Source organism: Physella acuta, unplaced genomic scaffold (genome assembly GCF_028476545.2).
Source record: "Physella acuta isolate Inbredline_101_S28 unplaced genomic scaffold, ASM2847654v3 ptg000814l, whole genome shotgun sequence".
NCBI lineage: Eukaryota > Metazoa > Mollusca > Gastropoda > Physidae > Physella > Physella acuta.
This window is the reverse complement of record NW_026732332.1, coordinates 62,490-84,764: the sequence shown is the minus strand read 5'-3', so window position 1 is coordinate 84,764 and position 22,275 is coordinate 62,490. Positions and strand designations below refer to the sequence as shown.

The following is a 22,275-nucleotide window of genomic DNA, read 5'->3' as shown; positions in this document are numbered from 1 at the left end:
CGAGCATTAAGTAGCTTTTTCATATGTGCTAAAAAAAAGTAGAGCTTCTGAGATTACTTAAAAATTGGGAAAAAAATGTTGATGGCAATTATCTGACAAACACCCTGATTGCGGCATGTAGCAAGTTAAAATTTGCAAAGGCTCTTGTATGGTCATGGACATTTTTTTCTTAGTATTAATGTTCAGACAAAATATTTCATTTAGAAAACCTGGAAATTCCCAAATGGTTTTGTTTCTTTTTAAAAGATACGTAACAGTAATACTAGGTAGCAATTTCTTTTGTTAGGCAAAATAATAACCAGAAAGCAAAAGGTCAAATAATGAGCAGAAAGAAAAGACATGAATAAACGTCCACCCAGCTCCCCCTGGTGTTGTATTTTATAGAAAGAAATGACATAGGTTGTGATGACGTGTGTTGTTGCTGTGTTACAACCTTCCTGCATGGCGTGTGATTTCTGTCCAATGTCACTTTCAGCTGTGCACTCAAATACTAACCAGTCCTTTCATTCAATCAATATTATTGCTGAAACCACTCCTACATTGGTGTGCTTAAAAACTCCATGAAATCTGAGATGTTTGGGTATTTGCCACCATTCCAATAATTAACACTATATAAACTAGTTTCAGTGGCAGCATCTCATCCTGAGTGGGAAAAATGGTTTACAAGGTAGGAGCATTGGACAAGAGACTTCCTGGATCTAGCTGTCTGTCACTACCTGGTCATGCCACATTTACTGGCCTGTTTGCCTGCCTTTTGGAGATAATGTTCTTTGATTTGAACCAATGAGTTGTTGTATCTTGGCTTAACCCATGCTAGTAGGAAAGTATCTAGAATATTGCTTTCATTCATTTGCTCAAGAAAGTCATCTCTTGACCTACTTTAACTCTAATGATGCCAAATGTTATTTTTTCTTATATTTTGCTTTGCTTTGCTACAATTTATAGTCTGCCTCAAGTATTGTTTTAACTGTACTTAAAAGCCAAGTATTGCTAACACCAGTAGCTAGTCTTAAAAGTTTGTTGTAGCAGTAGAAATAAGAAAGGGTAAAACAAACATGTATTCTCATGCCTCATTTCAACTGGGTGCTTGGACTTTTGAAACCAATAGCACTGGACTTGATTGTCCCATTGAATTGATTGAATGGAGCTGAAACTGAAATAAGGCATATTTGCATACATGATTGTTAGTCTACTTATCATTGCATGAAATCCTCTTTGAATACATTATCTTTTTAGGCATAGAAGTTAAAGTGCATAATGCATGAAACAAGTCAAACGAAAGAATAGAAGAGTATTTTTTTATATGGTCTGTTTTTCCAAGCTGATCCAGTCTTTCTGTATAGTTGTTTTGTGACATCTGTTAGTATTAATTCCAAAAAGCAACTGAAATAACATGTTAGTTTACTTTTATTTTCTGACATTTTTTTTCTTCTTACTGTTGTGTTGCTTGAGCTGCTACTGAGTTTTACAAATCCAATGTGACTAAATGTTTGAATAAACTGCTGTACCCACACAGCTTGAGTGAAAACCAGTCTCTGATCTTGATGCCACCCTGGACAAACAAGTGGTTGATGGGAGCCATCTGTCTTTCCATGTGCCTCCATTTCTTTATTCTCTATGTGGATGTCATGTCTGTAAGTACCTAAAACTTCTCTTCCATCACTTTTATGATTCACTTTATATCATTTTTTAACCTTTTTTTTAACCCTAAACTGATGGACTAATGAATTAATGCATATCTAAATGAATTGTTTCTATGGTAACATAATTTGAAGCCTTTAGAGGCATATAATGTTTCTCTGGCTCTCTACCCCAGTTTTAAGCTTAAAATGTGTGTGCTATTACACATGGATCAAATGTTTTCAATGTCAGCGAAAGCAATTGTGAGGACAGAGGAGCACACATAAAACACCAAATATCTCCCTAGTCTATTATAGAATATCTCATTATTACTATGTCACTAGTCTATCGTAGAATATCTCACTAGTCTATCATATTACTCACTAGTCTATCATAGAATATCTCATTAGTCTATTGTATAATGTCTCATTAGTCTATTGTATAATATCTCACTAATCTAGTGTATAATATCTCACTAGTCTATCATAGAATATCTCACTAGTCTATCATAGAATATCTCACTAATCTATCATAGAATATCTCACTAATCTATCATAGAATATCTCACTAATCTATCGTAGAATATCTCACTAATCTATCATAGAATATCTCACTAATCTATCGTAGAATATCTCACTAATCTATCGTAGAATATCTCACTAATCTATCATAGAATATCTCACTAATCTATCATAGAATATCTCACTAATCTATCATATAATATCTCACTAGTCTATCATAGAATATCTCACTAGTCTATCATAGGATATCTCACTAGTCTATCATAGAATATCTCACTAATCTATCATAGGATATCTCACTAGTCTATCATAGGATATCTCACTAATCTATCATAGAATATCTCACTAATCTATCGTAGAATATCACACTAATCTATCATAGAATATCTCACTAATCTATCGTAGAATATCTCACTAATCTATCATAGAATATCTCACTAATCTATCATAGAATATCTCACTAATCTATCATAGAATATCTCACTAATCTATCATAGAATATCTCACTAGTCTATCATAGGATATCTCACTAGTCTATCGTAGAATATCTCACTAGTCTATCATAGGATATCTCACTAGTCTATCATAGGATATCTCACTAGTCTATCATAGGATATATCTCACTAGTCTATCGTAGGATATCTCACTAGTCTATCGTAGAATATCTCACTAGTCTATCATAGGATATCTCACTAGTCTATCATAGGATATCTCACTAATCTATCATAGGATATCTCACTAGTCTATCATAGGATATCTCACTAGTCTATCATAGGATATCTCACTAGTCTATCATAGAATATCTCACTAGTCTATCATAGGATATCTCACTAGTCTATCATAGGATATCTCACTTGGTCTGTGACCTAGGCCTCAGATACTTACAGAATAGTGTAGGAAGGGAAAAATGATCAAATCATTTCAGTGAATGAAACCTTTGTTTTGCTTGTTTGTCCTTACTATTGTCAAGTTTTTTTGTGTTTGCCTGTAGGTGATCTTCCAAATTACTCCTCTGAACCTTGAGGAATGGGTAGCAGTTATGAAGATCTCCATCCCAGTCATCATACTAGATGAAACTCTGAAATTTGTTGCCCGCAAGTTTGCTGACGGTAAAAATCCACTGTACTCATGTCATTGGCTTGTTTTGATCTGGGCTGGTTATGTTGGTTGGATGTATACTAGCTTATAAGGGCTAATCAAACATTTTCTATTTGCCCACTTCCCTCAGAAGATTGTCAGCAAAGAAGATTTAATAAATGAATACATCAGTGTCCTCATTTTTTAAAGAATTCACTTTGTAGACATTGAGAATAGAATTGAGGACTTGATGCAGACATATTGAAAACATTGTTTAAAAAATGATGAGGGCACTTGATGAATGCGAGTATAAGGATTGTTCATGTCTCTACTGAGTATGGGTACATTTGCTGATAGATGGCTGAATAGTTTTTATTTTTGTTTCTATTTTTGTTTTTAATACTTCAAACATTTTTTTGGCTATTAACTAAAAAAATATCATTCATTCATCAATGTGCTCATTGAATGTGTAGACTCTAGTCTCCTGTTGTTTTTTTTACCATGTGTGTATGTGTGACTCTGTAATATAAGTAGTTGTGTGAGGCCTGTTGTGTCATTTAGCATGGTGTGAAGCCTTTGTGGTCTTTACCCATCCAAATATCTCATCCCCAACCATTCCTAGTGATTTGATTTGACCAAACTTGTACATGATGAATTGTGTCTCACATGTATTTAGACATTTTTTTACAACTGCATTTTCTTTTTACTGCCACAATATTTTCCTTAATATCCAATAGATTTTGTATCAATGGTTTGATCTGGTGTATTTATTCCTGCAATATGAAAGCTCTCTATTAATGTATGTATGTCTGAAAACATTGTTCTCATTCCATTTTTTGTACACAGGCTATAAGATAACATCAAAGACTTTCTTTGACTCAACTTTTAAAAAAAGTAATTGATTGGTCACTAGAAATGTACTTTAAAGAAGCTGTCAAGTCATAAAACCAGTGCATTACTTGGTTCCCCTCAAATGGGAGAGAGTTATTATGAATGTGCAGTATTTATTGAAAGCAGGATCCTAAATGATCTTTTCATGTGTTTATGTCAAAGGATTATTTTTAGAAGCAACTCCTAGCTTAGTTAATTAAGATATGAACTCCCACTAATTGTGCAACTGATACATGGCCTTGTTTGATCTTGTTCACCAGAATAACTTGTTTGTAACAATATCATTTTTTTTAATTAATATTTTCTTACTCTTTATGTTTAAGATTGATAATTGTATCAAGAGTTTATTTAATCAAACCAGTCAGTTATTTTTACTAGCAGAATTTTAAAACACTGATAATAAGATGCAGTATGTGTATTTACAATATTGATAGTTTTTTCCCCATCTAAATTCTATTTCTCTTGAAACCCTTTCTTGCAAGTCAAACAAATTGTGTGTATTAATAAAGGACTAAAAAGCCCAAGGCAAAATGTGGTAGTTGATTAGGATATTGACACAAGTGTGTGGCTATGTCAGCATGCTAGGTTTCCCCATTAACAGCTAGTCTAACAAGTTGAGTTGAACAAGTGCCAAGAAAATCTTTTTGCTGTCTCTCTAGCCCATTCACTGGTGACACCAACTACTTATGAGCTCAATGTATACACATTCTTTTGAAACTAACCCTATAGCTATAGTTTTTACTCTAACAAAAATTCATTTCAGAACTATAGTTTTTACTTTAACAGAAATTCCATGTGGAAAAATACTTGCCATAGAAAATTTCTTTCCTGTTAACTGACTTATACTTATTGAAAAAATTGAGGTTAACCTGACATTTTTCCTGCACTTCTGTTCTGCTAAAAGAAATTTTTTTCTTGCCAACCTTGACCTGCTTGTCATGGTTGCTCTGATGATGAGGCCAGTGAAAAAAAAGCAGGTTTTGATTGAGATGGTTGAGGAGTCGCTAGTATTATTTATTCTAATGTTTTGATACAAGTATTTTAGTTCCAAAGAAATTGTTTGGTTACTTTAAAACAGCCCTGTTTCCTAAATGTGATAACTAATGTTAGCATTCTTAGCTCTAAGTCAGACTTAACTATTAAATATATATTTGATTACATAAAAATCAGGCAAATTGTCATAGGGAAAATGTGCTAAATGCTTTTTTCTTGCATGATTTTAAACCATTAAATTGGTGGAAATGTTTTTTTTTCAAGTGTAATTAGGTCTAGATAAAACATGCCATGGCATCGTTGACTCATGTTTGGATAATAAAAAGACTTGACTACAAGATGCTGTGTGTTTTAACTCTGTACCATGTGTCTGTCTTGATAACTCTTGGCTTATAGATTGGTTTCTTCACTTGACCTGGATGCTAACTAGAGCTGGAGCTGAAATCTTATCCTGGCTAGTCAGAGATGAAGTGTGCTGTGGGGGTTATTTTCTTACCAAAATTCCTTTTTTCCCATCTTTATATGACTTGAATAGTGCTAACAGCAGATGTGGATAGTGCTGCTAATGTAGAAGGTTGTAGAATGAACTGCTAATAGCCAGTAGTTGCATGACTGTGTGGTCTACTGAAACTGAATGAGCTCTGATTGTTGAATGTGTGGATGTCCCTGTGCTGTAAGGGTGTCTCAGGTAGTTTGTTAGAACTTGTTTGCTTTTTACTAACTTGTTTGATGCCTGTTTTTTGTCACAGTCAAATCATAGCATGGTGTTTCAAGCTACAAAAAGGTAACTTCAAACCTCTTTCAACTCCAATAGTTTCAAGCTTCTGTTACTGCTTCATTTGCTTTCAAATTTCTTTTGATTAACTTTCTGACTGTATTAAAGCGATATCTGTGCTACATTGTGTAAGGAATTTCATGCTTGTGTACTACATGTTTATATTTAGTCATTCCAAGTCAGGCAAAATGTTTGTTGAATTTCTGTTTGAACCTGCCACAAAGGGATCATCCATTCTATGGTCAGATGATGTGAGTTGAGGGTATCCACGTCTTTTTTTTTTTTATCCACAATTTTAGCACAGAAAAAGAGACAATGACCAATTATTTATTTAACCTTGAGAATTGAAATGTTGAATTCATCCGTAACCCTTAAATAGCAAAAATCTACATAATTAACATCTTGCGGATACCAATATAACTAAAGTCTTTTATAACTAATATCAAATGACTTGATCAACGTTACTAATGTAGTAAGGGCTAATTTTGAACTAAATTCCTTATAATTATTAGTAACAAAGCATTGACTAAGAATGTCCATTTCTAAAGCAGACATACATCATTTGCCAGAGAAAAAAAAATAACTTGAATCTTTGCTGCTAACATTTAAGTCTGGCTGTATCTAGCTCTTGTTTTGCTGGGGGAGGGGGTGGTCAAAAAATAGACTTGAGACATGTAATGGATGGTCCCTTACATTTAGATGACTCATGAAAGTGATTGAGTGAAGAAATTGAACAAATATTTACCTGAGTGATCTATTCACATCTCCACCTGGTTACTGGCTTATCACAATATCAGCTAACCACACTCTGGCCAGCGTAGATTGATAACACATTTCTGCATTTCTTTTAATAAGGAACATTGTTTAGCTTAGAGTAATGAAATAATGGTTGTAGGTGACATCTGATACACTTGATACACATTGAGTTGAGCATGTCAGATCATGACCTCAAGCTGGTGGTGTGTGCTTGGGAAACCTTTTGCTGCTGTTTCTTGTTTCTTTCAAATAAAACAAAAACCCTCATTTGGAATGGAGTTTTGATAGTGTTGGTATAATAATAAGGACATTTTCATTCCTGTCCAATCATTTGGACATAAATGTCAACAATTGTTAGGGCATGTGTCAGCTTTCTGTGAAACTTGAGTTGTCTATTATACAGCTCAGTTTGAAATCTTACATATAAGTCTAAAAGACAATAGTTTCAGCTCTTCTCTCAGTAAAAAAAAAATTTCAGTGTTTTTGTCTTCAGTGCTTCACATTTTATTCCTTTCTTTAAATCTATTAGATGAATGATAAAAAATAGTCATTTATGGAGTATTTAGTTAGACAGAAATGCTCTTTTCTTTATTGCATAATACAGTTTTCAAATTTACCATTTAAACACAAAAATTTCTCAACACTGTTTAGAATGGTACATTTATGTATTTACAATGCAACAAATTGCACTAAAAAAACTTTAGAACCCACATGCCCTTAGAATATGGTGATGGTAGCTTTGCCTGTAGTTGACCACCCTTGCTTGTCTGCTTGCTCCCTAGCAAATGATCATTCAGAAAATCATCTTCTACATGAGGTCATATTTTTACTAACCACTTGCTGCATTGCGCCTCCAGCGGATGGTGACATCTCTTATATACGTCCTTCTTTCAGATTATCCTGGATTCTTTTGAGCAAGGAAAGAGCAACAAGTTGTCTAGCAAGTTTAAAACCAAATTTTAAAATGTTAAAAAAAAACTTGATGTCCAGGTTTGAGAAGACTCCTGGCTTCTCTGTATTTCAAATAGATGGCAATATAAAACTAGTTGTCCAGATGTTAAACAATTCAAATTAGAAAAGCAAATGTGGTCTGCTAGTTGAGCAGTGGAAGCTGTCTCCTTCTTTTGATGTTTTCCCTCTTACCATCCGTGCTGTCTGCTGCTGCTGCTGCTGCCCGCTATCGCTGCTGCGATGCCAACAACGTTGCGCTGATGTGCAGTTTGATGCGGTCTGTGGCACTCCACATCTTTACCACCAGGCTTGTAGCGTGTAGACTTATGCAACTCATTTGTTTTTTTTACTTGAACATGCAATCTAAAAGTTTCTTTTGTTTCAATAGTAAATTAAAAGACCAGACTTTGTATCTTGTTCAATTGTATTGACTTAGGAAAAATTTGACAGTATACAAGTGACCACAATTACATTTACTAGAAAAAAAACAACAAAAAATGTAAGAATTTTTTTAAATGTTGGAGCTAATTGTTACCAAACCATTGAAGGTGATTAATGTCAACATTTCAAGTGTATATCTCTATTTATTGACATCACCATGAACTTGTACCTCTGTTTTGATCTCTCATACATCCTGTTTAGTCATCTCCACCAGTCAGGTATCTCATTGTAATATCAGCAGTCCAATCCACCAACTCCCAAAAGCTATTGTTATGTAAGGTAGATGATATCTAAACTAACCAGTTTCATTTCAATAGGACTATTGAAACATTTGAATGGACTGTTTTTGTAAGGGTGACATTTCCATGAACTGTTGACAATGCCATGTACAGCCTCCCTATGTTGTTCACCAACTCTTATGTCAATGACCATACAATTTTCTCACTTTCTCCCATCTTTTGTTTTTTCCCCGCGTTTTTCCAGTGCCTGTGACCCGAGATGACACCTACAAGAGATTCAAGTAAAACAAGATTGTCCCCAATTTCTCAACGCTTATCCCCTTACTCTAGTTAAAGTCTGGGACAAGTCAGAGCTGAAACTTTGTGGCATCTTGTCTGTAGAGAGGGTCAACAGATGATCTTTCAATGTTCTATTCAAACAGTTGATTCTATTTTTATACTTGCCTGGGTCAGATATTGCTGTAGTTTAATGCCAGTGAGAAATGTTTACACATGTGGTCTATAAGATAAGAGTGAAGAATCCCAGGTGGGTGCTGACCACTTGCTTATGGTTATGATTACATCCATGTTTTCCTGTATGCAATAACATTCGTTCATGTAGAAGAATTTATTTGAATCTTATTTAATTGTTTAAGTCAAGAGAAAGTGATAAAACTACCTGTCAAGGATATTGTTTGACCATATGAGTTCCTTGAACTGCTCTTATTGAGTAAGTTATAATTGCCATACAACTAGTATTACCATTTGATTTTGTCATATCATTTTATAAAAATTTATATGAAGACTTATTCAGGCCCAAGTCATTTTTTTTTACTAGAAAAAACCACTTAATTAAATATTGCTAATTGAACTAGATTATTCTAAAGAAAACATATCACTCTCCCCCCCCCCCCCCCCCCCCATTCCCTTTATTCTTATGCAAGTAGTTGAAAGCTTGTGCTCAATTCCTGCACCCCACTGTTGATTCTTATGTCAATTCCAGTAACTCAAATATTTAAGATAGACAGTACTAAAGAGAATCTAGTGACATAATTGGAAGAGCATCCAAGATCTTGCTTAAAGAGATGAGACTTGTAAATAAAAATTTCATGGCTTTTCATCACATTTCATTTATATTTTTTCTCCATTAGCATTCATGTGTACTGCCTCCTCTCCAATTGACATTTTTCAAAATCCTCATATTTTATGAATATATTCAAATCTGGCTAGTTTAGTTCAGAGCAATTGATTTTGGTGATTGAAAGAAGAGAAAATGTGCACATTACCTACTAATTAGCAAATTCAGATTGCATTGCACAAAGCAATTTGGTTTCTTAAGTAGTGGAAAAGATCTGACATGACATTTCATTCTTAGAATGCATAGCTGTGAAGTTGTTATGGAGATGAAATCAAATTGCTTTCATCTAGAAATGGAGAATTGACACTGAACACCCTACATGTTAAATGTTATTTCTATTTATTACTGTTGTGTTTCTATTTTTGGATTGCCAGATTAGCTGGAATGTTGGACATGATAATCTTGTCAACTCCCCATCCCCTCAAGATGATTCATATTGTTATATGTCAGCCATCCCCTTCCTTTCTACCTATGGTAAAGAAGAGAGTTATGTCATCAATCTATTGCAAGAGACCTGTGAGAAACTATTTATTTCCTAGTGTGTCCTCCACAACTGCCAGGATTACCTGCGTGTACAGTCCTTTAATAGAGCTGTGTTTTATACTCTAGTGATTTTTAACATGTTGTTTCAAGATTAAAATCTAGTACAGTTGCTTGTGGCTATTGCTTTAGTCCTTTTTAGTATTGTTTTGTTATAACTGTTTGTCAAAAGGTTTACATAGCATTTATAAATGTAAAATGTACGTTTTTGTCTTCATCATGCAGTGTCACAACTTTTTCAGTATAAAAACGGTCACTCCGTGCATTACAAAAAAGTAGAAATCATGTGGTTGCACATCTTATGTGGTTGCACAAGCTGTAACTAAGTTCTCAATGCTGGCTTTACTGCTGCGCTTTGTTGACAAAACTTTTTCACCCTTCAAGTCACAGACTGACATCCAATTCTGGTAAAAATAGATTGAACTGAAGTCATACTTTCCTGGTTTCTGTAATCACAGCAGTTACAAAAAATGCCATTGAAAGATTTAATCATTAGTAAGTTTATTTTCATGAAAAGATCATAGCTTTTTAGTTCTGCTGAAAAAATTAGTTAACACTAACATCTAACTAAAAAAAAATGGTAATTTAGACAAGAGTGAAATACACCCAAAGATGCAAGCTGTAACTAGGAGATGTCAAGAATGCAGACAAATCATAAAGAACAAGTTTGACAGTGCGACATACAAATAACCAAGATCAGTGTTTCTTTCTGACTTTTTTCTCCAGATGGGGGTGGGGACACTGATAAAAGTAAATATTTATATAAATATAAATTGTTTCATCATGGGGGGGGGGGGGGGTTGATTCTCTGCCTCCCCGAAGAGATGCTTGACAGAAACTGACCAAAATGCATCCAAAAAGTTTAAACATGATCGCTCAGAAACATAATAACCTTGAAACAGCTGGAAGCATGAAACATCTAATCTGAAATAAATGACAATATCACAGTTCACAGTCTTCCTTTTCTTTAAAAAAACTTCAGTATTTGATGATCCTATAAAATCTATCAAAATGAATCATGAAAAAAATGTATTTCTCGAGGCTCTAGATCTATGTAGATGGTGGTTAACCAAAATATTAAAATGGTAGGCCTACAGCACAAGTGGTATCTGATCTTCAAATGTTTAAAAAACAGGTAATATATTAATATGTTATTTGAAACCTTCAGCAAAGAAAAGAATATTTTCTATTACAAAGGGAGAGCATTCTAAAAATAATTCTGATAGCAACAACGGAAGCAGCTGTTGCTGGTGGTTCTGATGTCCAGACAGATGGTTGCAACATAACAAGCAAAATATGGAGAGTAATAATGTAATATGATGTAAGAGTCAGATTACTGTTCTGTACAATAGCACAATAACATAACAAGCAAAATATGTATGTAGAGTAATATTATGTAAGAGTGTTCTGTACAATAGCACTAATAACATTACAAGCAAAATATGTATGTAGAGTAATATTGAGTGTTCTGTACAATAGCACTGATAACATTACAAGCAAAATATGTATGTAGAGTAATATTATGTAAGAGTGTTCTGTACAATAGCACTAATAACATTACAAGCAAAATATGTATGTAGGGTAATATTATGTAAGAGTGTTCTGTACAATAGCACTAATAACATTACAAGCAAAATATGTATGTAGAGTAATATTATGTAAGAGTGTTCTGTACAATAGCACTAATAACATTACAAGCAAAATATGTATGTAGAGTAATATTATGTAAGAGTGTTCTGTACAATAGCACTAATAACATTACAAGCAAAATTTGTAGTACATGTACCTGTTATAAGTTATAAAAAGTAGAACTCTCTTCAAACTATGTCACATATCATTTTAATTTTCCTTGTCTTTTGTTGTATGTAGTATGTCATCTTTGTTTTCATCTTGTGTTCTACTAAGCAAGTCATCTTTATCAATACCAGCAGCAGCCAAGACTTGAGGTGATGCAGCACTTAAGATGCTTGAATTATAAACTGAAAATTCACATTCCAGATAAATATCCAAGCATTTGACAAATGTATTTATATTTGCATACTATTTTACAGCTAATGGGGGGTCTAAAAATTGGGTTCCATGACAAATGATCTCAGGACAAATCCTTAAGACAGTCAATTTTTTAAAATGTTAAAATCGACTAGATAATAATCTCAAACACTATACAAAAGTATACATATTTCGCCGTGAGATATTTAGTTTGAGATCATTTGTCCATGGTATCATTTGTCTTGATATATTTTGTCCTGGTATCTTTTGTCCATGAGATAATTTGTCCTGTCACCAAAAATGTTCATATTCTAAACTTTAGAACAAGAGTTTAGATGAGAATTCATTTCATATTTTTAAAGCACTCCTGGCCTACAGTCCAGGTAAGTTTCCTAGTTGGCAATGGTATCATTGGTATGACATCAAAGCAATTTGTACAGGCTAGGCAATGGTATCATTGGTATGACATCAAAGCAATTTGTACAGGCTAGGCAATGGTATCATTGGTATGACATCAAAGCAATTTGTACAGGCTAGGCAATGGTATCATTGGTATGACATCAAAGCAATTTGTACAGGCTAGGCAATGGTATCATTGGTATGACATCAAAGCAATGTGTACAGGCTTCTGCTAGGCTTATAATCTATAGTCTAAACTCTAAGCTGTATCAGTTTTTTTCATCATAGTAAACCATTTTTAAATTGAACAGAAATAATTTAAAATGTATTCTTTCAATTCATTTTACCTAGATCTATGGACTAATAATGGTATGTTTCTTGTAATAATACCTCCCTTACCAGGTTTTTTTGCACTATCTCTCAAAGCCATTAGCATCTCAGCCACAAGTGAAACATATTCCTCCTATTCAAATGAACAAACAAACATGAAAATTTTTTTTTAACAGACAAGGTCTTAGATTTACACCCTACAAACTAGCAAGAAAATAAACGCTGGCACCTCCAGTGGAATCTGGCTATAGAAATGGTACGCAAGTCTGTGACCAACCAGCTCAGTGTTTTCAGAGAAAACAGAAGCAAAAAGCTATTTATCTTGGCCAAAGCCGGAATAACTTAGCACTAAGAGCGTATTTTGTACATTGGCCGGCCAATGCGCGCACTGGCCGGGGCGTACTTGCCAAAGTCCGAAGCGCTTAAACTTGACAGCGTATTTTGTACTTTGGCCGGCCAATGCACGCACTGGCCGGGATGTCCTGGCCAATGTTCTATCTTTCGGTTTGCTGACAGGCTGAGAGTATTATAGTTGTTTACTAAATTGAATCAGGTACTTCCACTGGCAGGGCGATTGGCTATTTTGTGGGCGCTATGGTGCATACTTTCGTTCTAAACAGTGCGATAGACAATGGATATGAAAGGTTACTATAGTCGTACATTAAATCGAATCTGGGCGTCCTCTGGCGCCCCAACAGAGTACTATTTAGCGCCTCGGGCCTTTCCGTGTTCGCTATGGCGCCTGCGTTCGTTCAAGTCAGTGCAAAAGACTATGAATAAGTAGGTATTATAGTCGTTTACTAAGTTGAATCAGGGGGCTCCGCCAGCGCCCCCTGACGTATTTAGCATTATTTTTAGTTATTGTTTGTCTTTGGATTTGTGTGTGTATCTTTGTTTGCTTTTTTGTTTGTGTTTTCTTTGGGTTTGTGGTTGGGTTTTTGTTTGAGTTTGTGTTTGCATTTGTGTTTGCGTTATGTCTGTGGTTTTTTTTTGCGTATTTTAGTTTTGGTCATTTGTGGTTAGAGTTAATTCGAAAAGTGATATGTTCTTAGACCCGGGCAATGCAGGGGATATGCTGCTTAATAAACACACAAGTCATGGTCCTTTACAGACAGGTTTTTCACAGTGGCCAGTAAAGGCCCTGGCCAGTACGACTTATATATATATATATATATATATATATATATATATATATATATATATATATATATATATATATATATATATATATATATATATATATATATATATATATATATATATATATATATATATATATATATATATATATATATATATATATATATCTTCTTGGAGACGATAGAAAACATCAAGTTGTAAGCGCGCTCCCTTCCACCCCCACATGGTCTGATGAGCTAAATGTTTACAATCGTATAGCCGGGTTTAGTGACGACTATTAGGAGCAGATAATTTAGTTTGAAACGATTTTAAACTTATGGGAGGTAACTAAGAGGGATTTACTTTCACCGGGGGGGGGGGGGGGGAGCGGGGTTGGGGGGTAATTGTCCTTAACGAGATACTGATAGTGTTTTAAAGCAAATATTTTCATTGGCAGCGTTGGTACTGTCGAATTCACAAATTATGAATTACTGAAAAGTAGATAATAAAACAACTAAATAGCGGCGTATTATACTCCGCGGGTCGGCTCATATATATATATATATATATATATATATATATATATATATATATATATATATATATATATATATATATATATATATATATATAAATATATATATACACTTAAAAAGATATAGTTTTGTAGTTGTAGCCTCCAATATTTTTGAGTTTAGTAGGCCGAAAGTTCTTAAATAATGATTTAAACTTTAAGTCACTAAAATGCATCAATGAAACACTGTAATCCTAATCCGAAAGAATTCATGAAAATAATTATAATAAAAATGGTTTGTTTTAACTTAATTAGCAGCTTACTCTAGTCTTTGATTGGCTGAATATAAAATTCTCCAATTCCTTGCTTGAGTTTTTGGCTAGGAATTGTTCTAGGGGGTCATGTGACGTCACTTGAGGATTGGCTTCTATTCTGGCAGTGTCACTGTAATGTTCGCAAGAGAAACTTTTGCTTTAATTCAAAGAAAAACATGTATTGCTCAAGCGTGGGGAATAAATATATAAAAATTTATATGAAGTTGAGATAGGAGTGGGGCAAAAAGCATTCTGTTAATTTGAGGTACCATAAAGTAAAGGGCAAAAGAAAAAAGAGCACTCACTTAGAAACACACTAAAACAAATTGAGAATCTCCTAAAGAGTAGGACACAGTGGGACACATGGGTACACAACACACAGAGACACACTAGATCAGACTTTGGAACTGAAACACAATGGAATAAAATGCGAAGAACAGCGCATGATACACCTAAGATACACTCCCAAACCATGGCAGCTGATTTACAGCTGACATACGTTCAATTCTAGCTAGTGGCTACAGCGAGCTTGTGTCGCTCTCAGATATAAATAAACCATTCCCTCTATCTGCTAGTGGCAAACAAGTCTGGATGCTGTCATTGTTTTTACTTTCGTGGGTTGCTATGACAACGCATAAACTATAGAGTCCTTGCAAACACGTGACCTAAATCACGTGATACCTACGCCCGCCGCCACAGTGGTGTACACAAGACGTAAACACAATCAGCTGTTCACCAGCGCTGGACGTGTTCACCAGCGCTGGACGTGTTCACCGTATGTAAAGAATCGCGCCCGCGGAAAAGGAAAAATATGTTAAAAAACTTGAACTCTTAGGAATTGAAGATCCTTATACAGTTATTGACAGTTTCGTGGATAATATAAATATGTGGCCAAAATTTCGAAATAAAAATACTGTTAGTAATACCGTTTGCGTTTAGAGTTTAAGTAGACGAATCTGATCAAATGAAGTAATATATTATAGGTTATCTACTGTAGCAAACGTGAGACCACTTAACTCCTACAAAACCCACACTACAACGACTAATATAATCCATGGGTAATAACCAATCTGGGTAACATGTTATACAATTTAAGACCTTATAATCCAGCAGGGAAGTGATCAGACACATTAATACTGATGTTCAATCCTCATGGTGGCCAGCCGCCACCTGTATCTAGCCCACAATAAAACCAAAGAGGAGTCTGCCCTGCCCTCCCCTGAAAATGTCTCACCTCCGTGATACCCAGCCCCACAGAGATAGTATTTCTTTTATAATTTTGACCCTCAGGGCCCAGCAGGGAGAACAAAGGGAAAAGTCCCACTGCTCTCCCCTCAACATTTCTCACCTCGATGTCATGTTATGTCATTTATAGCACACATGGCTTATCAGGGGAAAGCATTAAGGCATTAAGAATCTTAACTCTGGACAGCTACACACTAGTATACTAGCTACACACTAGGTGCCTACTGTAAACTACTAGACTGTAGGCCCTATGTAGACCTGCAATTGTATCAATTGTAGACTGGGTCCAATGTTATTATTCTAAACCATCTCACTTATAATGTTTCTAGCTTGATTTGTTTCTTTTATAAACAGTGGATTTTAAAAAAAATTAGCCTAATCATTAACCAAATAATAATAATGTGGTTATTTGTTGTTGGCTGGTATGATCTAGATTGTACTGCTAGGCTACAAAAACTTAGTAGACCAATTACTAGATATGAATTTGAATTTAATTAAACTCAGTCCAGTATCAGATACATATTGCTGTAAAAAGACAACAAAGTAGGTAGGCCTTAGTAATTTATTAAGGCCTTCTACTACAGTAATATCAACTACATGCTTGTATACAGTTTTTAAAATTTAAGTAGCAGATTCTAGATCTAAGTCTAGTCATACAATCTATTTCAATTTCAGAAAATTTCGTTTGCTAAAAAAATGATTAGATTATAGAGCGAGATTTTAGATCTTAGAGACAATTAAATGCTTTATTAGGCCTATAATAGTATTATGACTACTTTTGATTTATTATCAGAGCCGGCGTTAGGGGGTGGCAAACGGGGCGACCGCCCCAGGCCCCGCGCTTGAAGGGGCCCCGCGCTTCAGCAAGGCCATTGTTGCCTGAATTAGTTTGTAAACTTAAATAACCTTTGCTGAATTAAATTTAAAAAAAAAACCCAACTAAATGGCCGAAGTAGTTGGATGTTAAAACTGAGGCCAAGGCTGATGTTAGTGAGTTTTTCTTTACATGGGCTGGGACAGACCATTATTCTAAAGAAAGACATTAGTGTCACACATCGCTGGCACGGTCAACTTGCTATTGTCCTGAGGTGACTGGAGATGGCGGTCGCGAATTAGCCCCCGACCTGACATGGGAGGTAAAATCGGGAAAAATGTAAAAAGATACCCTATTGTTTGCGGACCGTTGAAGACGTTTTTTTTAGTGAGCAGGCGGGGTGCCTGTAGTAAACAGTCAGTGACCTGATGATGTCTTGCAGAGGAGGAGGGGGGGGGGGTGATAGGCATCCATACAGTAATTATGTTCATATTTATTTTATATAAGGTCAGGTCATCTTTAAATACATTATACTTGTATTTATTTTTATATTTTTGAAGGGCATTTATACAGTAATATTGTCCATTTTCATTTTGGTAAACTTTAACGGTATTCGTAAAGTGATTAAGCACATGTTTATTTTAATTAATTGTAGGGACAGTGGCGTAGCGAGGTGAGGTGTCACCCGGTGCGGCACTTAATGGTGACACCCACCTCCCCCAGAGGCGTAGCGACCCTTCCCGGGAAAAAAACTTTCAAATTTTCAATTTGCACCCCCCCCCCCTCAAACTTTCGATTTGCACCCCCCCCCCCCCTCAAGTTTTCGATTTGCACCCCCCTCAAGTTTTTCTCTATATATTTTGCTATTTTTTGCCTTGGTGTCACCCCCCTTAATGGTGTCACCCGGTGCGATCCGCACCCCCCTCGCTACGCCTCTGTGTAGGGATATTCAGTATAATAGTTAAGGCCATAGTGATTCTTGTTTTAAAATAGTGTGGGCACACTAAACAAATTATAAAATCTATACTGTTTGATACATCGTACCGAGACTGTTTTATAGTAAAGTTCTCCTGATTTCTAAAACGTCTAAATTACCGGCAGTCCGAGCATGCCATCGCGAAACTCATAAATAACATGGTTCACTTTCTAATTATAGACACGGACCTTCTCTTGTGAGAACGCGGTCTTAACCTGTAATGTAATACGTGGACGCTCTATACACACGCACCTTCTCTTGAATGGCTGCGGCCAGATCCAGTAACCTAGTACCCGAACTGATTTTTTTTTTAGGGTTTGGCGTCCCATAGATTTAAATGTACAGTTATCCTTCACGGGCTTCACCTCACCCCACCAACTGTCACCCCCCCCCCCCCCCCCCAGTGTTCCACCTTACTGAGCGTCCGTGATTACATTTGAGAGTCATTTCATTTGGATATCTATAGCTGTAAACAGTTTTTTTTCACGATTCGAGCTTATTCCGAAATCTATCAATGTTTTGCTATTTTCCCCGGCATCCACACACTTTGAATGCCACTGTTAACCCTCGATAAATTGAGAAAATATCGATACTATCACCTGCCACTGTGGACCGATTTAACGTTGCTTCAAAGTGCCCGAAGGTATTAAGTCAGCCAAAAAGTGCCTTCAGTACATTTGGAGTATTCGGGATTCCTTTCCCAATACGGCGATCGCCTACAGAATCTTGCAAACAGTTCGAGTCACAGTGGCAAGCGCCGAAAGAAGTTTCTCCAAACTGAAGTTGATCAAGAACTATTTGAGATCAACGATGTCCCAAGACAGGCTCTGCGGCCTGTCGATTCTGTCAATAGAAAAAGACATAGCCTCCAGTTTGGACTATGATGATATAATCATGGAATTTTCCTCACGAAAGGCAAGAAAAGTAGATCTTCGTTTGTGAACGTACTGGTAAGATTTTCATAAATAAACATTAATGTAAAAAAATCAGGTTTGAAGCTGACGTTCATCGACTCTTTAATGCGTGTCTCAAACTTATATCTGTTTTATTTTTTACTTTTCAAACAAAAAGCCTTAACAGAAAAAAGCAACGTTTCAAAAGCACTTTTAAGTAAACAAATTATTTGTTAATCAGTGTCTTAATGTTAATACGACATTGATAAACAGCTTAAAAATACCATATATATCGTTATAAATATTAATTCGCTTTGAGAAGAAAAAAAAAACGCCTCACTGTACATGTTTTATTTAATTATACACCAATGAAAAAAATATAAGGCCCCGCGCGGATGGTTGGCCATAGGCCCCGCGTACCCCTAACGCCGGCTCTGTTTATTATAGGTGTATTTTGAATCGAATGTAGATCTAAATTTTGTAATTAAATTTAAGTAAAGAAGTAGATTCTAGATTCTATGTCTACCCAGCGGAGTCAGTCACCCTAAATCCAGAATCTAGATCGGTGGTCCGAATTTTGTTTACGCCATGTTTAGAGCTAGATTCTAGATCTAGATATTAAAACACTATTATTAGGCCTACTATTAGATCTTATTCTTCTTATTATTACTTTTGACTTTGTCTTTTATTAATAGTTATCTTTTATAATTAAAATGAAGTTTATTATTTTACTGTCCTTACCTGAAACAAAGTATCGAGAACTGCATTTGATCAGATTCGTCTACTTAAACTCTAAACGCAAACAGTATTACTAACAGTATTTTTATTTAGAAATTTTGGCCACATATTTATATTATCTACGAAAATGTCAATAACAGTATAAGGATCTTCAATTCCTAAGAGTTCAAGTTTTTTAACTTATTTTTCCCTTTCCGCGGGCGCGATTCTTTACATACGGTGAACACGTCCAGCGCTGGTGAACGCGTCCAGCGCTGGTGAACAGCTGATTGTGTTTACGTCTTGTGTACACCACTGTGGCGGCGGGCGTAGGTATCACGAACGGACGTGACGTCATATGAAAGGACTCTATACTTAACACAGCTTTTGTCTGCCCCCACTACATGACTAGACCGTAACCCCGTCTGAGATCGGATTGTAAGATTGTTTTGACTAGAGTACTTACATCTGATTGTAAGATTGTTTTGACTAGAGTACTTACATCTGATTGTAAGATTGTTTTAACTAGAGTACTTACATCTGATTGTAAGATTGTTTTGACTCGAGTACTTACATCTGATTGTAAGATTGTTTTAACTAGAGTACTTACATCTGACTGTAAGATTGTTTTGACTCGTGTACTTACATCTAATTGTAAGATTGTTTTGACTAGAGTACTTACATCTGATTGTAAGATTGTTTTAACTAGAGTACTTACATCTGATTGTAAGATTGTTTTAACTAGAGTACTAACATCTGATTGTAAGATTGTTTTAACTAGAGTACTTACATCTGATTGTAAGATTGTTTTAACTAGAGTACTTACATCTGATTGTAAGATTGTTTTAACTAGAGTACTTACATCTGATTGTAAGATTGTTTTAACTAGAGTACTTACATCTGACTGTAAGATTGTTTTGACTCGTGTACTTACATCTGATTGTAAGATTGTTTTGACTAGAGTACTTACATCTGATTGTAAGATTGTTTTAACTCGAGTACTTACATCTGATTGTAAGATTGTTTTAACTAGAGTACTTACATATGATTGTAAGATTGTTTTAACTAGAGTACTTACATCTGATTGTAAGATTGTTTTAACTAGAGTACTTACATCTGAGTGTAAGATTGTTTTAACTAGAGTACTTACATCTGATTGTAAGATTGTTTTAACTAGAGTACTTACATCTGACTGTAAGATTGTTTTAACTAGAGTACTTACATCTGATTGTAAGATTGTTTTAACTAGAGTACTTACATCTGATTGTAAGATTGTTTTAACTAGAGTACTTACATCGGGTTTGTAAGATTGTTTTAACTAGAGTACTTACATCTGATTGTAAGATTGTTTTAACTAGAGTACTTACATCTGGTTGTAAGATTGTTTTAACTAGAGTACTTACATCTGATTGTAAGATTGTTTTAACTAGAGTACTTACATCTGATTGTAAGATTGTTTTAACTAGAGTACTTACATCTGACTGTAAGATTGTTTTAACTAGAGTACTTACATCTGATTATAAGATTGTTTTAACTAGAGTACTTACATCTGATTGTAAGATTGTTTTAACTAGAGTACTTACATCTGACTGTAAGATTGTTTTAACTAGAGTACTTACATCTGATTGTAAGATTGTTTTAACTAGAGTACTTACATCTGACTGTAAGATTGTTTTAACTAGAGTACTTACATCTGATTGTAAGATTGTTTTAACTAGAGTACTTACATCTGACTGTAAGATTGTTTTAACTAGAGTACTTACATATGATTGTAAGATTGTTTTAACTAGAGTACTTACATCTGATTGTAAGATTGTTTTAACTAGAGTACTTACATCTGATTGTAAGATTGTTTTAACTAGAGTACTTACATCTGATTGTAAGATTGTTTTAACTAGAGTACTTACATCTGATTGTAAGATTGTTTTAACTAGAGTACTTACATCTGATTGTAAGATTGTTTTAACTAGAGTACTTACATCTGATTGTAAGATTGTTTTAACTAGAGTACTTACATCTGATTGTAAGATTGTTTTAACTAGAGTACTTACATCTGATTGTAAGATTGTTTTAACTAGAGTACTTACATCTGATTGACACATCTATCTCTGAAGACTTCCGACTGCCAGTTGGACATAAATTGCTCGGCTAGGCCTGACCCTCTTCTGTCCATCGTCTCCTTATCAAAACCACGGGGTTCGGGTTGGGTTCGGGTTGGGTTTGGGCTGTTAAGTTTCTGATCTTCTGTCCAGATTGTCTGCCCTTGCTAGCGTTGTCACAATGGCAATGGTACTGCTATAAAGGATTTCAATTAAATTAAAGCGGGAGATTTCCCCTAAATTTTCACAGAACTCGACGTTTTACACTTCCATGAGTCGGAAAAACATAGTTTTGCAATTTTGTCCGTATGTCTGTATGTATGTGCGTGTGTAAGTGTGTCTGTGAACACGACAACTTGAGTACCGTTACAGCTAGGTTGATGAAATTTCATATATAAGTAATATATTGAATTTGTTGTTATGTTTTAATTTTTCAGCGATTTCCGATAACCGGAAGTGAAACTTATTCTACTTTTAGTTTTTCAAAAGCCTATTTCAGACAGATGAACGAAATTTCACATATAAGTGAAAGATCTAACTTTCTCCCTTTCTGTGAATTTATAAAGTACTAATAATATTCCGCACTATTATACACATATTGTTTGTTGTTCACTTGATGCACAATTCTTTTCTCTAGCAAGAAGGGACAGACACGTGTCTTTTAGATATTGCAATCTAGTAATCGGGTTTGAATACAAATATTTGGATTGATCTAATGTCAGCTTCATTTAGAGCGGATCTAGTCCCCTGATTGTTTGGGTGGGGTGTGCTCGAACGACAGGTACCCGCTTTTGTATAAAGTTGTAGCCCTTGGTTGAGTGTGTTTACATAGAACGAGAGGTGTTCACGTGAGGGTTGTCAGGTGAGGTGTGCTAGGTTGTGTGGCAGTTGGTTGGTGTGTGTGGTTGAGAGAGGACGTGGACGAGTGTGTTGAGTATTGTGTAT

General features: G+C 35.1%; 2 protein-coding genes across 9 annotated transcripts in view; one reads left to right on the top strand and one right to left on the bottom strand.

The window, feature by feature from the left end:
• LOC131951594 (sarcoplasmic/endoplasmic reticulum calcium ATPase 1) overlaps nt 1-10,033 on the top strand; it is a 32,441-nt gene extending 22,408 nt beyond the window's left edge. For 2 of the 6 annotated variants that reach the window (XM_059313909.1, XM_059313908.1), the window contains exons 24-25: nt 1,517-1,634; nt 3,133-5,440. In XM_059313909.1, the coding sequence (XP_059169892.1) occupies nt 1,517-1,634; nt 3,133-3,330 (316 nt within the window). In that variant the 3' untranslated portion in view covers nt 3,331-5,440. Of the gene's footprint in view, nt 1-1,516; nt 1,635-3,132; nt 5,441-5,851; nt 5,887-7,527 lie in introns of those variants that run through there. The other 4 variants (XM_059313914.1, XM_059313913.1, XM_059313910.1 and 1 more) reach the window with 4 other exon arrangements.
• Nucleotides 8,863-22,275, bottom strand: part of LOC131951595 (uncharacterized) — a 27,350-nt gene continuing 13,937 nt past the window's right edge. Inside the window, exons 2-6 of one of the 3 annotated variants that reach the window (XM_059313917.1) lie at nt 21,319-21,526; nt 14,596-14,716; nt 12,709-12,772; nt 11,708-11,900; nt 8,863-10,325 (exon numbers count right to left, since the gene is read on the bottom strand). In XM_059313917.1, the coding sequence (XP_059169900.1) occupies nt 11,761-11,900; nt 12,709-12,772; nt 14,596-14,716; nt 21,319-21,404 (411 nt within the window). In that variant the 5' untranslated portion in view covers nt 21,405-21,526 and the 3' untranslated portion in view covers nt 8,863-10,325; nt 11,708-11,760. Of the gene's footprint in view, nt 10,326-10,401; nt 10,846-11,707; nt 11,901-12,708; nt 12,773-14,595; nt 14,717-21,318; nt 21,527-22,275 lie in introns of those variants that run through there. The other 2 variants (XM_059313915.1, XM_059313916.1) reach the window with 2 other exon arrangements.